The sequence below is a fragment of the Olea europaea genome, chromosome 10, assembly GCF_002742605.1.
Source record: "Olea europaea var. sylvestris chromosome 10, O_europaea_v1, whole genome shotgun sequence".
NCBI classification, from domain to species: Eukaryota; Viridiplantae; Streptophyta; class Magnoliopsida; order Lamiales; family Oleaceae; genus Olea; species Olea europaea.
Window position 1 is genome coordinate 21,968,351 of NC_036246.1, and position 17,422 is coordinate 21,985,772.

Consider the following 17,422-nt stretch of genomic DNA (forward strand, 5'->3'; position numbering starts at 1 on the left):
TTTAAATAATTTCTTCCTTAATTTGTTGTGTATATTTTTTATTTAAAATTTAATTATTTTATGTAATTATTTATTTAATCACTTATTTAAATAAAAATTTCATATTACGTATTTAATATTAATTGGTTCTGTATATTATTATTTAATATTTCATTACATTATTTAACATCTCGTTTAAATATTATTTTTAGTTACATTAATTGGTTATATATATTTAATTATGTATATTTTTAATCTTTATTACCTTATTTTCTTTATTTCATATTTCATTACCTTATTTAATTATTATTTTGATAATTTATTTAAGTAAAAACTAACATTTAATTTAATTTCTCGTTTAAATATTTAATTTAATTTCCCATTTAAATATTTTCTTAATTAATTATCTTAATTGGTTATGTATATTGTTTATTTAATTTAATTACTTTATTTAATTACTTATTTAAATAAAAATAAAAAAATATTTAATTTAATCCTCCTCTAAATATATCTTTAATTTTTTATGTATATTATTTATTTAATATTTAATTACTTTATGTAATTATGTATTTAATTGCTTGTTTAAATAAAAAAAATTAGTCTTTTATTTGATTTCTTATTTAGATATTTCATTAATTAATTATCGTAATTGGTTGTGTATAAAATTATTTATTTTAAACACTTACTCAAATAAAAAACTAATATTTAATTTACTTTCTTCGTTAAATATTTCATTAATTAATAATCTTAATTGGATATTTTAATCATTAGCTTATTTGATTTCTCGTTTAAATATTATTTCATATTTCATTACCTTATTTAGTTATTATTTTAATCATTTACTTAAATAAAAATTAATATTTAATTTAATTTCTCGTTGAAATATTTTTTTAGTTACCTTAATTGGTTATGTACATTATTTATTTAAAATTTAATTACTTTATTTAAATAAAAAATTAATATTTCATTTGATTTCTCATTTAAATATTTTATTATTAATTATCTTAATTGGTTATGTATATTGTTTATTTAATTTAATTACATTATTTAATTATTTATTTAATTACTTATTCAAATAAAAATAAAAATATTTAATTTTAATCCTCCTCTAAATATATCTTTAATTTTTTATGTATATTATTTATTTAATATTTAATTGCTTTATGTAATTATTTATTTAATCGCTTGTTTAAATAAAAAAAATTAGTCTTTTATTTGATTTCTTATTTAGATATTTCATTAATTAATTATCGTAATTGGTTGTGTATATAATTATTTATTTTAAACACTTACTCAAATAAAAAACTAATATTTAATTTACTTTCTTCGTTAAATATTTCATTAATTAATAATCTTAATTGGATATTTTAATCATTAGCTTATTTGATTTCTCGTTTAAATATTATTTCATATTTCATTACCTTATTTAGTTATTATTTTAATCATTTACTTAAATAAAAATTAATATTTAATTTAATATCTCGTTGAAATATTTTTTTAGTTACCTTAATTGGTTATGTACATTATTTATTTAAAATTTAATTACTTTATTTAAATAAAAAGTTAATATTTCATTTGATTTCTCATTTAAATATTTTATTATTAATTATCTTAATTGGTTATGTATATTATTTATTTAATTTAATTACATTATTTAATTACTTATTCAAATAAAAATAAAAATATTTAATTTTAATCATCCTCTAAATATATCTTTAATTTTTTATGTATATTATTTATTTAATATTTAATTGCTTTATGTAATTATTTATTTAATCGCTTGGTTAAATAAAAAAATTAGTATTTTATTTGATTTCTTATTTAGATATTTCACTAATTAATTATCGTAATTGGTTGTGTATATAATTATGTATTTTAAACACTTACTCAAATAAAAAACTAATATTTAATTTACTTTCTTCGTTAAATATTTTATTAATTAATAATCTTAATTGGATATTTTAATCATTAGCTTATTTGATTTCTCATTTAAATATTATTTCATATTTCATTACCTTATTTAATTATTATTTTAATCATTTCCTTAAATAAAAATTAATATTAAATTTAATTTCTCGTTGAAATATTTTTTTAGTTACCTTAATTGGTTATGTATACTTAATTACTTTATTTAATTATTTATTTAATCACTTCTTTAAATAAAAAAATTATATTTAATATAATTTCTTATTTAAATAAAAAATTATATTTAATTAATTATTTATTTACTTTATCTAACTGAAAAATTACATGTCCTTCAACGGATAGAATGACTATATGAATGATCGATGAAGTATGGCTATATGTTCCTCATCGAGTCCCTCCAATACCGATATAATGTAACTTTTTCCAAAATGAGCTCTCATGATATTGTCTAGGTGGTATTCCATTCTGAAAAAATAATACACGTTAAAAATATTTATGAGAAATTATCAACATTTATCATATTTTAAAATTTAACAAATCAAATTACATGCATTAGTACGTAAGAAATAAAATCATTTCTTCGCACATTTAAAAGAGTAAATAAAATTTAAATAATACATAAATTGAATTAAATTATTGAAAAATAAATTAAATTCAAGGAAAAAATATTTACATGAATGAGCAAAAAAATTAAAAGAAAAAAATGAAAATGAAAAATAAATTATGGAAAATGAATTAAATTATAATTTTTTTTAAAAATTATAACTTTCAAAATTTTGTTCATAAAAAAAAAAAAAATCTGGTGAGGGACAGCTGGCCCGCCGGACCCGGACCGTCCGGACCACACGTGGTCCGTTACGGACTATACAATGGTCCAGATCCGGACGCTCCGGACCCAGTGTGACGAGAACTCACTGGTCGTCGGAAAACTCCATTTACGGCGAGTTTCAATCCTTTTTTTTCATGTTTCTCCGTCATTTTAATCTCAAATTCTTTATTTTCTTTAATTTTAACTATAATTAAACTTCAAAATTTGTTTTTAACTCATAACATATTCAATAAACAAATTTTCAAATTTCAAACATTAACAGCAACAAAAAATATTTCAATGAAGAATAAGAATAAAGCTAAACCCTTTGAGAAATGGCGATCTCCGACGATGGTCCGATCTGGGTTGTCCGGCGTCAGTAATGAGATTTTGCTTTTTCATTTTTTCTCTTCTTTTCCTTTTTTTTAAGGGTATTTTCGACCATTTGGCTTGTGTTTGAATTTTCAGCATTTGTTTTATTTTTTTTTATTTTTTATTTTTTGGTCAAAGGCCCTTTTGAAAAAACGGCCGGGTCAATCGGCCGTTGGCCACCATTTCCTCACTATAGCTGGCCTCCAGTCCGCTGTGCTCAGTCTTGGACATGTCTGCCTCTACAGCAGAGTCGGGCTAGACGAATGTCAATTAATGGACCGATCTGCGTCTACGGCTGGGTTGGGCTAGGCCAGACTCACCTGTAGAGGCCTATGGCTTGAGTGGACCATTGTATGGAAACCTAAATTTTCTGGAAAGGGAAAAGGAAAAATATGCAGAGCTTGAGCAAAAATAAAAAAGAAAAAAGAAAAAAGAAAAGAAAAAAAATGCATGTCACAGCCCCCACAATGGTTCAAAAAATGGATTTAATTTTTAACATATAAAACATTCTGGAAGAGAGTGGAGAGTAGAGACCCAAGTCAAGGAGGGTTGAACAACAAAATTGTCAAACCGTAAAATCGAACCGAAATCGCTTTTCCGAAATTATTGGTTTGGGTCCATGTGGATTTGTCAATATTTTTGTTTTGAATCGAACCAAAGCACTTCGAAGTTGTTTAGTTAAGATTTCAATGTTTGCAAACCATTTCAAACAACCAAACCGTTTTTAAAAAATCTAAAGGTAAATTAATTTTAAATTTGTCCAACCTAATTAAAATTAAACACATCTTAGTTGCAAAACACACATCCATATTAGATATAAGTCAATTAAACCCAATAACTGAACAGTCAATTATTCATTCCAATTAACTAATTAATTTTCAGCCAAATAACCTTCAGTAATCACAACTGTGAATGCAAAAGTGAAGTGTTGAACAGTTTTTGTTGAACCATATTCATCATTACAATTGCATATGCTACTAAATATGAATTTTAATTTAAACTCATACATTTATTTTTCTACTAATATTTTTTTTCGAATTTTGGCTAAATTTTTAGGTCTGATTATCTAATTTTTCTCCTCTTTTGCTAATTGTTTGCTATATTTTATTGATAGTTGTCTTGTTTTGAACTAATTTGTGCTCTTTAAATTTTTAGCGAACATTAATTTTGGTTTATTTGCATCTCAATTTCCTTGTTAGATCACTCAATTAATTATTTACGTTTTAATTTAGTTTCTAGATTTTATTGTTAATTCCTATATTGATTTAGTAGACTACTTAAATGGTCATTTTGAAGATTTGATTAATAAGCCTTTCGATATATTATTCTGGTGAAAATTTAATACAAATAAATACAAGATTGTTCCCCAAATTATTATAGATATATTGGCTATTCAAATGTCCACAATTATTTTCGAGTCTGCAATTCCTATTAGCCATCGTTGAGTTTGGAACCCTGAGCAGAGTGTCGGTGAAAACTTCATTCTCGATTCTACGAGAATTTTTATGAAAGCCTTTCATTTGCTTCTCTTCGTGATCGGATTCGTGATTTCTTTAGGAGTTCTTTTAGTGCAAAAATGGTTGAGGTGGTGGCTTGCGCTAAAAATTGCTTTCATAGTAACAATGAACCTATATTGGTTCGTCAATTTTTGAACGAGGTACAAGCATTGGATGATTCACAACAGGTTATAGAAAATATTATCTTATTTTATCTTTCTATTCATTTTTTTAATTTGTTGTTTTATATCATTTTACTATAACCAATGAATTCATGTACAATATTTTTATCTTTATGAAGAAAATGAATTATGTGTTATAAAACTATAATTGCAGATGCTGCATCAAGTAGTATTAATTAACAGATTAAAATGTCCTATCATGTTGCATTACAATGATTAAAATTATATAACTTTGATTTATAATGATTAAAATTCTATAACTTTGATTTATAATATTTTTAATGATACTATTTATGTTTTAAAGTGAAATTTTAGACTAATATTTATAATTTAACATATTCGATATATGTTATTTTTTCTTTATTAAACAATGATTCTAAACTGAACCAAACTCAAAACTTTGGTTTGGATTTGTTTGACTTAGAAATTGAAGTGATTTGATTTGTTTCGAAAAAAAAATTCAACCCCTATTTGGGGCACATGATTTGTTTCATTAAAATCAGAATTCTAACCGTTGCACATATAACTAGACCCCACACAAGAGATGAGAAGTCAAAAAAACTGATTGAATGTGATGGTTAATGATCGGAATTTTCATTTTTTTTCTTTTTTTTTTTGTCTAATAATATGCCTCAAACAAGCCCTCAAACCGTTTTTAAGTGGTTTGATTAGAAATGTTGTCATAAACTTTTCAAATCAAATCATGTTCACTTCTACCAAATATTAATTACATTTATATATGAAAAATCGAGATATAGTGATATAACCTAAGGGCTTCCAAGGTAGTGACATTGATTCACAAGAAGCTCAGAAAACTATTGAAATAGCCGAAGATAATTTGAGAAATTTATGGATGGAATCAAATATGCAATATCTACATATAAAAGTATTCGATTATTGGGGAAATGATATTTCAAATATTTTTCTATTGAGTTTAATCTCTTAGAAAGAGAGTTTGCTAAGTTAGCTGGTCTATACCTACAGCTGGTTGGGTCAAGTCCGACTCAACTGTAGAGGCCCATGGCCCAAGTGAAACGATCTTCAGAGGTCTTTATTTTTCAAAAACTGTTTACACCTCTGCTAGCAGCCTAGCACAGAGCCCTAACTGTCAAAGCCAATATATAAAAATTGGCTTCAAAAACTTCAATAATTAACTTCCCTGCAGTGTTGGCATTTAAAATGCAGAGAAACTAACTGAATGATTATCAGAAAATGAAAACATGATATGGTGGTGACATAAAAATCCCATTGCAAGTCAACTATTCACAAGACGGGGTTCAAAATACTTAATTCCGGTACACTATATATAATGTGAAAAAACATGTTAAAAAAAAAAAATGAAAAAAAAACTCCCAACTTTTTCATCCAACAAGGATCTTCATGTCACAGTATTTCCATAAAGACTTTCTCCAACTGATTATCAGCCCTAACTGAATAATCGCAGGCCTTCAAACAGTGGACAGCTACAATATTCTCCATTTAACCTGTGACAGGAAAAAATTGCTTAGATATGTGCAGCTGGCCAGGGAATTGACGTACGCAGTAATGTACATGCCAGACATAATACGTGGAGATTCATAGTTTAAGGATGAAAAACAAGGCACTTCCAGAATCCGTCGCCAAAATTTACAAGAAGCCACAGTGGGATTGTAGTAAAAGTGGAGAAAATTAGATGAACATTGACAAGGATTTCACGGCCAACCAAGTAAGGACTTGGTCTCAGATGGCAATTTTTATACTGTGAAATCAACATGGGTGCAAATTATTATACTGATTTTATTGTATACCATTTATGACTCCATAAAACCATTTGAAGGTTGTGGTACAAGGAAATGTTTATTTCGTGTAGAAGGCTAAAGTAAGAATGCGAGGCTACATCACTGTAGGCATGCATAAATAAAATTTATATGCAGTATCCTATATGGGTCGCTCAAAATATTAAATTAAGAGAGAGAACTGGAAAAATAATGGGCAAACCATTTGTCCTAGCTTTCATGAAAAGAGAGAAACGGTAAGGGGGAAGATAAAAAGAAACAACATGCACGAGCCTTTCTTCTTCTTATTTTTGTGTACAGGGCTTATTTTTGTGTACAGGGGCAAATGCACAAGGACAAAGAGCATGTGACTGGTGGCAGAGAAATGGAAAGGAAAATGCAGCAAAAATATTTAAAAAAAAAAAAATGGAAAACAAATCAACATTTAACATAGGAAAGTCAGCAGCTTTGCATTTCCGATCATATGATGGCACTCTTGTCCATAAGAAAGAATAAAAAACAGTATATTTTCATGCATAATGGCATTGAGTTTATTACAAAATGATTGATATCTTACTAAGAAACTCTTCTTATTTGGCAAGAGACCTGGGAACTGATGGCCATCAAAACCTATTTGTTGGCTGCTGGATTTGGGGAACATTAGACTGTGAGGCCATTTGCTCCGAACTTGGAGAAGGTCTTAACATGTGGCTTGGACCAGATGGATTGCCGGCGCCCTGTCTATCCATCAGCCTAGCATTATTTGTACTTGTCTCGGATGGGACAGGCTCCATTGAACTATGTATCTGAGTAAGAGTTTTATATAGGAATGGATCATATATTCCTGAAGGGAACAATCCAGGTAAAATTTAGTGTGAACAATATAACTTACCACATCCAGACGCTTTTCGTGGACTTCACTTGGTAACTGCAAGACATTCCAAATTCAACTTAAATATAAGCATGTAGTAATAGCTAATCCAAGTACAGAGAAATTTTTTTTTGCATCTGATGTGAATTAAGTTACTTGAAAATTTATTACTGCAAAGTGCAAACTACTATGTCACTGGAATCAGGATGCAATTCTGGACATGGAAAGGTACTGTTTAAACGTTTTCTTTATTTTTGCAAAACGAGTTCCAATGTACTTTAATCTGTTTGTCATGGACATCCTGATGTAGAATTAGATGAGACAGAGAAGAAATAACAGGAAAGAAGTAGAGGAAGGAGGAGAAAACAGGGAAGAAAGAGGAAGAAGCAGCAGACGCAAGGGAAGAAGAATACCAAAGAGAAGGAGAAGAAAACCGTGGGCAGCAAAGCCAGTTAATGTCCAATCATCGTCCCCAAAGTACACAACAAACCAAGTATAAATAGCAAAGCAATAAACCTAAAGAAAAAAAAAGGCTTGGGCCAAGACCAATACACAAAACATAAATAAAAGTCTTCAACATAACATATTTAGGTGATGTCCTCATCACATCCAAAATATATTAGGGAAAAAAAAAAGTAACATGCTGTATTAGTAGAGCGAGGGAGTGGGAAAAGGACATACGAGTACGTGAAGGGAAGAGAGTTGAGATGGAGACGAATCAAAGCCAACGAAAGATGTATTATCGATGCAAAATATTGAGTACAAGCTTCCTGGCCTTATCCAAGTGTCACAATACTTCATAAATGAGCAACCCAAATTAAGATTTGAAAAAGTTATAGAATAGGAAAAGGTAGTAGTCATGTTATACATCATAAACGTATTATCAATGCAATATATCGAGTAAATGCTTCCTGACCTAATCCAAGTGTCGTAGTACTTCATAGATGGGATCCAATTAACTTGAAAAAAATTAAACAATGAAAAAGAAATATTCGGCATATACTTCTTCATAAATGTATTATCAATGCAAAATATTGAGTAATGCTTCCTGACCTCATCCAAGTATAACACACTTCACGGCTTGGCAATAGTTGAACATAAGACCTAATATCATGACTATAACAAACACCATGCCCATGCTGCATTAAGTTAAAATTTTGAATAGAGAACAATGCTTACATGCTCTGCAAGGTGTTTGTCATCTTCACTAGAGTACCCTGGAATGGTCAATTTCCAGTTTTTCTCTGCAGAAGTTCCTTCTGTTAGCCTAATGGAACGAACTAAGCTCTTTGTATAATTTTCAGATAATGATGCAATGAAAAATAAGAGTTCAAATTGTCCTTGTGTTAGGATACAATTATAAAGTGTGATACGAAAAGAACAGGATCAAGAGTGTTAACAGATTATATAACGTCGATCAGTATCCTAAACATCAGTGATAAATTGCACTGCCTTTATTTGCTAGGCAAAGATGCTATATAAAGAAGTCCTGAAGCACAGACCTAAATGCAGCTGTACATCTTTAGCTTCAAGAGTTGAAGAATTCCAATGCTTTGCCAGGAAGCAAGCAAATGATGCAACCTACAAGAAGATATGACAGGATGAATCATCAAAGGAACGTAAAAAATTCATGTTTAAGCATGCAGATCACCAACTCCACCTCCACACATTCACACACATCAACCCACAATCCAACAAATAATATATAAGAAAACTACAGGATATAGAATGTTTCTAAATAATAGGACAGTTCCTACATTACTACTAATTTTCAAACAGATCCTACATAATCTACTCCTATCACATCCCTAGCCACGGTGACCCATGATCAACACTCCAGGGTATAACTAGACGATGTAGGATACCAAAATTTAGGGTAGTACCAGCTCTACTAACATTTGAAACAACTGATGGACTGTTACCCCCAACCCCAAAAAAATAAAAAACAATGCTAAGTAAAAAATTCAAAAATTATTCACCCCCCAATAACTCAACCATCCGTCGCATGACACAATATTTCAACAGTTACCATTAGTATTTTTCATCATGCATCTGCTAGCCTTACCAAATCAATGAAGTCATCAGCCATCTCTAAAAGAAGATCTTCAACTTTGGGGTCCAGCTTTCCACGTGGATCCAACTATGACATTAGAATAACAACTATATTAATCCCTGTACCGCATCCAAAAAAGAAAACATATAGCATAAAATGTTCCTCTTATTTCCAACTCACTATCTAATTTGATCCTGATTTTTTCACTTATCTCCATAAAATCGAAAGTCCAAATCCTGAATTTTTGAAAGTCAAAATCCTGCATTTTGCAACGAAATCTTAAATAATTTAGTGAATTAAAAAATGTAAATTAATGAACTTGCTTGGAATAACCTGTGAAACTAGATCTTGCATCTTTCTCCTCCCAAGAAGATGATTGCTCGCCTCTGTCCCTTGGCTCGAACTCCCTCCTGGAGTAGTATTTCCAGATGCAGTAGCATCTGGCTGAGATCCTGTGAAACTAACAGATTTCTGGCCTCCGGGAGCCACCATTTCTGGAGACTGATGCTGCTGCTATGAAAGAGGTTGTGGCTGCTGCTGCTGTGGTGGCTGGTCATGCAAAAGCAGTTGTGATTGCAGTTTCATCTGGGAATGGCCCATTTTTTGTTGCCGTTGTGCCATTTGAGACATCTGTTGTGGGTTAAATCCCATAGAATTCTGATGAAACTGAGAAGAAGCAGCTAATTGCTGCTCCATTAGTTGTTGCTGCCTTTGCTGTTGAAGATGATATGAATGAGAATTGGGAGAAGACATAGAAGGCATTTGTTTAACCACAACTGTAGGGACAAGGTGTTCTGTATCATAGCTTGTTGTCCATTCTGAGCCAATCCGAATAACTGAGGATTCATAAACTACGTCCTAGCAAAATTGCGTCCTATATGTCTGTGTGTGTGTGAAAAAAAACTGTAATTTAATGCAGGCAAATAGAAACAAATTGTAGAACAGCATAAAAGGGAAACCAAACATTAGATTTTAACAAATAAGGGCAATAACAATAAATGCTGTGGCGGAAATTCATGAACTGAAGGAAAGCGTCAAAGGCTCCCAGCTAAGCAGCATTGGCGTGGCGTAATTATAGTACAGGTAGAAATGCTCAATGATGGCTCATCTAGAAAATGTGAAAGGTGAGTATATTTATTTTGGAACAATCACATTTTATTTGTCAATTTATTTTAATATCTCACTTGGAATTTTTCCTTCTAACATTGTTTGTTCTAGAAACCAAGTGTGGGTCATTATATGCAGAATAGAGAATCTAAAGCACGAGATCTATCGAAAAAACCCACATTGGGTGTAAAGGGATCTCAGGCCCTCAACGAGTAGAATGAAGATGACTTCTCCTTTACCCATTAGTCTTGCAATTAGAGTTAATTATCTAATATCAATCTTCTTAGCAGAAAAGATGTTTCTATATTCTGATGATTTTAAAATTTCAGCCCCCACAATTCATAAATAATTTTAACCATCACGTCATCATGTCAGTGGTTTTTTTTTTTTTTTTCTGCCTCTCACAAATGCTGGATCAACCCAACCTTGAGTGGCTTGTATAGAATTCGAACAGTGGTTGTGCCTCCCTTTGTGGTGATGTTAAGTGGGATAAATACAGAACAAATTTTATGTAATGGCTTGCAAAACCAATGAGTTGAATATATAGAATCCTATAGAAACATTATCTAACAAAAAATGTGTCAAGACCCACACATCACTCAAATGCAATAATTCTAATTTTCCAAGACATTAAGCTATTGGATCTAAAATTCCTTTGAATATATGACAATAAATAAAGCAGCAACTTAGTACGATGTAATGCTCCAATATAAAGTGAAATCTATAAAGTTACAAACAAGAAACTAGTATTTTAGTTGGCGGGGCAATGGACTATTCCTAACGTAGGTGTACGAGGTACACAATATTTTAACGTTTTAGGGGACAATGGGCTATTCCCAGAATAGGCCAATCAGATATTTTATGTTTTGTAGAGCTACCTCTAAAGCAAGTAAATAAGCCTATTGGTTAAGGAGCACCCGCCTCACAAGCCTTGAGGTTGTTAAAGTGTGTGGAACTCACAAGCCTTGAGGTTGTTAAAGTGTGTGGCTTGCACAACTGGAGCGTGCACCTTCATAAAGTGCCTCACAATTAGCGCCTTAAGACAATTTTTACTCCCCTCACTCTGAAATGGGCCTTAAGGCTGGCATCAATTGGATTTTCAACAAAAATAACAAAAGTATTAGTCGAAACCTCGGTCTTGAAGATAATAGTGTAATCATCTAAAAGTTCTAACTCTAAGTAATCAATTGATCCATCACGCATGCCAGCCAAGCCGCATTACACGCATTAAGAGAAACTTCCATATTTTCTAAATTTCAATTTTTGGCCTACAAGTTTCGCCTAGCAACATGACGCTTGTATTGCTCTCCCACAACCCCGAAAGAGACCCATTCAGGAACAAGAAAATACCATCGTGATTTGGATTGAATCTTAATGGGTTTTCTCCAGCCTCCATTGTTTTAAGGACGATGATGGGGAAAAAATGGTTGTTTGGTGGGTAAAAAACTCAATTGGTCATTGAACTTTAATTTGCTCCAAATTAGTCATTGGACTTCAAGTTTTGTTTCACATTGGTCATCACATTAGTCTCCTGATAGACCCTCACCTCCAATACTAGTTTTTTATTCATTCTAGAGTATTCCATAATTAGTTAGTGAAGGGGCAAAATGGTAATAGAAACTTAAAGGCCCGGTCTCTCCCAACTTTCCCAGATTTTCCCTGAATGAATAACCCGACTCCCCCTTGTTATACTCTACCAACTTTCTATTACCATTTTGCCCCTTCACTAACTAATTATGGAATACTATAAAATGAATAACAAATTAGTATTGGAGGTAAGGGTCTATCACTACTCGCCCCTCCAAAATCCACCTTGTCCTCAAGGTGGAGGTTCTTGTGTTTGAGCCGTTCATCATACAACTACGCAACTTTCTTTGCATGAGATCCAGCCATCGTTGTCGTAAAAGAGAGATGTTTCAACCCTTTGAAGTGGATGGACCAACTTAGCCGGGTAATAATAACTAGTATCCAAAGCAACTCCATATCTCGTCGCCTCTACCCGCAAAATGTCCAATTTTTGAGCCTGATGAGTTGTAAACAATTGATAGCTGGCCGCATCATCGAATATCATATGGTTAAGATCAATCTACCCCTGAAGCTTTATCATCCTTGGAAGCTCCATTTTTTCCCCATCTTCGTTTTCCACTTCTATGAAGCATACTTCCTCCAAACTATCAGTTACCACCACAATTGTAACCCTCTATTCTCACAATTATGGCCTACTGAAATTTTCTTGTCACAATGAAGACAAAAACCATTTTCCATTCTCCTTTGAAGCTAAGTTGATGGTGTGCTTGTGGTTGCTTCAATTTAACGAATTTTGGAGTAATGGAAACTGATTTTCGGACTGAAAATGAAGGTGAATTTTGATTAAGAGACGGGTTATGTAGGTGGACAGAAGAATAAGGGAGTCGTGGGCTTGGGCTATCTCTATTAACTTTAGATCTAGCTGGCCAAGGTTTAAAGGGGCTTGCTTCATCTCATTCCTGTCTCCCATCCATTCGGCCCCTTCCTTTCCCAAGTCCAATTCCATCAAAACCCATAATTCCCCTTTGTTGATCCTCTCTTGCTTCAACGACACCTCACATTCTCTTTCCCAGACCGTTTCGTTCAAGCCCACTGATTTCAGTGTGACGCCCCGAATTCTAATAACCCGAAACGTTACGAAACATGAATATACCTTGAAATAAACAGTTTTAATATAACGAGAAATTATGTAAAAGATTGAATAACATTTAATCAAAAGATAAATTTAAATATGCAGAACGTTTGAAAACATATCATTCATCCAAAAATTATTAGAACAGTTAAAACCAATTGAAAATTTATAATGCACTCACAATTGGGTCAAAAATGAATAACCCATTATTAGTTCTAGTGTTTTTGAAAATTAAAATACTTCATGACGAGGATCCGTTGGTCCAATAGCAAATCCATCCACCGCCGTCTAGCATACTAATTATTACCTGAAAATTGTAAATAAGGGGATGAGTATAACGAATTATACTCAATGAGATACTTGCTACTCCACATTCAAGTCAAACATGAAATTACAAATAAATTATCTTACCGACATAACATGAGAATTATCACACCATGACAAATGATAATTCTAGCAAGCGCTGCAAAATAACGTGAAGGCTAAATTGTGCCTTAAAATGTATCATGATTTCTCCCGAAGGAGCCTGAATTGAAGTAATTAAATTTATAATAACGTATTTGAAAAGATGTGGAAAAATCACTAATAGCACTGAGTATCTCACCTTTTGAAGATGAAAGTGGAGAATAAAATTGTAGAAATGTGATTGCAATTCCAAAGCCTTAAAAAATCTAAATAATATAGAGGAATATTTTAAAGATGGAGAGGTAATGGACGTGTAGTAGAATGTGGTTTTAGTGCTCTATTTATACTGTTGAAGTTGGGTAATCACGTGGGGGAAGTGGAATTTCAGCCATATTTAAATTCATCTTTCATGCAATCTTCTTAGAAATTGATTCATAATTCCCGATTGATATAGTATGACTGGAGATTAATTATTGGTTTTCTGCCAATTTCTATATCAATTACAATTACAACAAGGAAATGATAGGTATTACACTGCATGACTTTTACACGTAGACGGGGAAAACAAATCTGCCTCCTATTTGCATAATTTACTCTAATACAAATATCTTAAATTATCAATCTCCTAATGGCCGAAAATTATAAAATGTATGCTTATTAATTAAATTAGAATTTCAGTCCAATCTTCCCAAAATTTGTTCCAATTAGGGGACACAATGATTACTAATTATATGGACACGTGAAAGTTGTAATGAAATGCATGGGTTACTCATGTACTAAAGTATAACATCAAATAATTCAAATTCCTTTGATTTGCATTTAACTAAATTTGTAAGCAGGAATTACGTTTTAATTGATTACCTCTTAATTAAAAATGTATAATTATTAATACTTAACATAAAGACTTTGTTTAACCAAAACTTAAAATTCTAATTTATTTAGCTAAACTAGTGGTGGCAGTCAACTGGCGAAAAATCTCATCCTTTAAAACTCTTATAACCATAATATTCTTTAGACGGCTAAAACTCGGGTTTAACTTAACCAAATTAAATTTTTCTTGAGTCCATAATTCGCCATTTATTATGAGCTTCAAAATGAACCCAATATTGGTAGAGTAATTCTAACTCCTTCAATAGTTAACTATTTGGCCCATTTAATAAAGTATAAAATAATTGATATTTATTTTTTCTTCAATTTGGTCCCTCAACTAATAAGATAATTATAGAGATAATCAATTAACTTGCATAAAAACTTAACCAAACATTGCATTCCTTTTAAATGGTAAATAAAAATATATGCGAATTTAAGTTAAAAATTCGGGATTCTACATTCAGCAATTGCTCTTCAGCTTTAATTTTCGAATTTAGCTTGTCGACGAAATTTCCTTCCCATGCTTGTTCTGAACTACCTCTATTATCAACCTTCAACTGTGATGGTGGTGGCGTTAGGGATAGTTGTTCTTTGCCATCGACGGTATGTCCAATTTCGGCCGAGGCTCTTTGTTTGGGACAGAAAATTGGGGGAGTAGATGGGCAGTAGCTATGACGTGATTGGAAGGGTAGAGTAATATTGGCTTGGGTTGGTTTTAATATGGGCTTACCTTTCAATGGGCCAAGTGCAATTGTTTGGGTCAACTTCGAAACCAAGCCCAATTGTTTGTTCCTGTGAATTTGGGTCGTGTTTGCCAGCCCATTGACAAAGTTTGTTTCCCCGTTCATCATCTCGTGATTCAGCACAATTACGGTGACACCATATACATCCAGCTTTGAATCCTTCTTCGATTGTGGGGAAGGTGGTGATGCTAAGAATTCAATTGATCTTCGATTATCTATGATAGTGATTTCATTACTTCGACTTCGATTATCTCTGCTTCCCCAGATTTTATCAAAAATGGATGGAAAATCACATGTGGGAGTAATTTTCGGCAAAGTAGCGGCTAGTCCTTTCTCCTTCTTTCCCGACTCCATCGTGGAATTCTTCTCCTTCTTTGGTGCCGACTGTTCTTCCTCTGGTCTCCCGATCTCAGCCTCCCTATTCAACTCATCCCCTTGTTTCCCGTCTGAAAATTTCTTAATGAAGATCTGCTTCTCGTGGAATTGAGTCATCACCAACATTTTCAATTCTTCCCGAGTTCGAATCGGGCAGGATCGTCTATATCTTGAAACCATGCCCAAGCCTCTCCCAGGAAACAAGTGACTGCTGCTTCTACCTTTGCCCTCTCCGATAAGGCGCGATTCATGTTTATAAATCGCTCTACCTCAAACAGCCACAAATCTAAATTATCCCCATAGAATATCAGTGTGTTTGAGTCGGCCACATGAATCCAACCCTGTATCAACGACTCCATATCCTTTCTGCTGCACTACCATCTTCTCCAACATGCTCCTTATCAAGTTCAAAAATTCTTTTGTAATTCTCTGTTGAAATAGCTTCAATTAGTCCGACAATCGACTGCTCTGATACTAATTTGATAGGTTCCTGATGGCTGCTGTTGGTTCTACACTTGCTGGTGCTGCTGGAGAGACTTCCTGCTTTGGGTTAGCTGTTGTGGCAGTAGAATTTGATGTATTAGTGAAGGATGTATGATAATCTCTGTATTAATATTTAGTATGTATAGATTGGTGCAGAATTTGTAAGGTAGAGAACAAATTGTAATTGAATGATTTATTAATGTTTAACAGAATGTAAATGACAATTCCAAGGCTTTCGAGAGGCCCGGTCTCTCCCCAATTTTCCCACTATTTTCCTAGATGAATAACCCGACTCACCCTTGTTACATTTATAGAAACTCTACCAACTTTCTATTACAATTTTTGTCCCTTCACTAACTAATTATGGAATACTCTAGAATGAATAACAAACTAGTATTGGAGGTGAGGGTCTATCATCTCCATTTTAAGAATTAATGTTAACTTTGATGTCTCAAACAACCATTTATTTTTCCATATTGGAGAGAGGACTCCTTTGAAAACGTGGATTGATGCTAATCCAGGTAGTTGATTTCTAATATAGAAAACAACATGAAACAAATTTTATAGTTGGGTGACTGGAAAAAATTAAAGTTTGACCAAAGTAAAACAAATCTTATTGTTGGATGATTAATTTGGAACAAATTAAAGTTTAGCGGGCCATTGAAACCCACCTACAAGTTAAGTGACCCATCAAACCTTTAGATCATTGCTTAGTTGAAAATCATACCAAAACATAGAAAACCCTGGAAAAAAGGAGACTTCTTTTTTAGGATTAATATCACGAGAAAATATTGAGACACTACAAAAAAACAAAGAAGAAAAAGAGGGAAAAAAATCAATTTAAAGAGCCTTTATGAGATACTCATGATTGCAATAATACAACTCTGAACAAAACTACCAACATCACAGACAATGAAGCGAGTTTCGAATACTAAAGTCTCTAGCTTTTGAGGATCAACAACCAATATAACATGTATAAGATTTTTAGAATATTTTGATAAAAACTAATGAAATGTGTGATTGAAAAGTTGATAAAAGTTGTGGATCCCACAAAATGTATGGTTAAAAATGATTTTGTGAAAAAATGAGTTTTAAGAAATGAGGGCCAAACAGTGATTGAATATTCCTTCCCTGATGCGGGTAAATGTAGACCATAGTCCTTAAAGAGGTTCTTTATCACATTTCTAGTTGATCACCAAGGTCACTTACGTATCAACCATTGTTGATGGTAATCCTTACTTGTCCATTCAAGTTATTACTTGGCACTAACATGAAATCAAGGCATCAGCTCAAATTGAAACAAAATGACATTAAAAGAAAAAAAAATTTAAAAAAAAAA

The 17,422-nt window shown here is 32.0% G+C and overlaps 1 protein-coding gene across 11 annotated transcripts in view; it reads right to left on the reverse strand.

Moving 5' to 3' along the window:
* Window positions 1-5,865: 5,865 nt before the first annotated feature.
* The window catches only part of LOC111401496 (transcription initiation factor TFIID subunit 12b-like), a 17,377-nt gene continuing 5,820 nt past the window's right edge, over window positions 5,866-17,422 (reverse strand). For 3 of the 11 annotated variants that reach the window (XM_023029250.1, XM_023029247.1, XM_023029252.1), the window contains 8 exons: window positions 9,775-10,323; window positions 9,454-9,528; window positions 8,891-8,969; window positions 8,568-8,632; window positions 8,070-8,183; window positions 7,410-7,445; window positions 7,112-7,323; window positions 5,866-6,247 (listed from right to left, as the gene is read on the reverse strand). In XM_023029250.1, coding sequence (XP_022885018.1) covers window positions 7,141-7,323; window positions 7,410-7,445; window positions 8,070-8,183; window positions 8,568-8,632; window positions 8,891-8,969; window positions 9,454-9,528; window positions 9,775-9,933 — 711 coding nt within the window. In that variant the 5' untranslated portion in view covers window positions 9,934-10,323 and the 3' untranslated portion in view covers window positions 5,866-6,247; window positions 7,112-7,140. Of the gene's footprint in view, window positions 6,248-7,094; window positions 7,324-7,409; window positions 7,446-8,069; window positions 8,184-8,567; window positions 8,633-8,890; window positions 8,970-9,453; window positions 9,529-9,774; window positions 10,324-14,864; window positions 16,155-17,422 lie in introns of those variants that run through there. The other 8 variants (XM_023029244.1, XM_023029243.1, XM_023029245.1 and 5 more) reach the window with 6 other exon arrangements.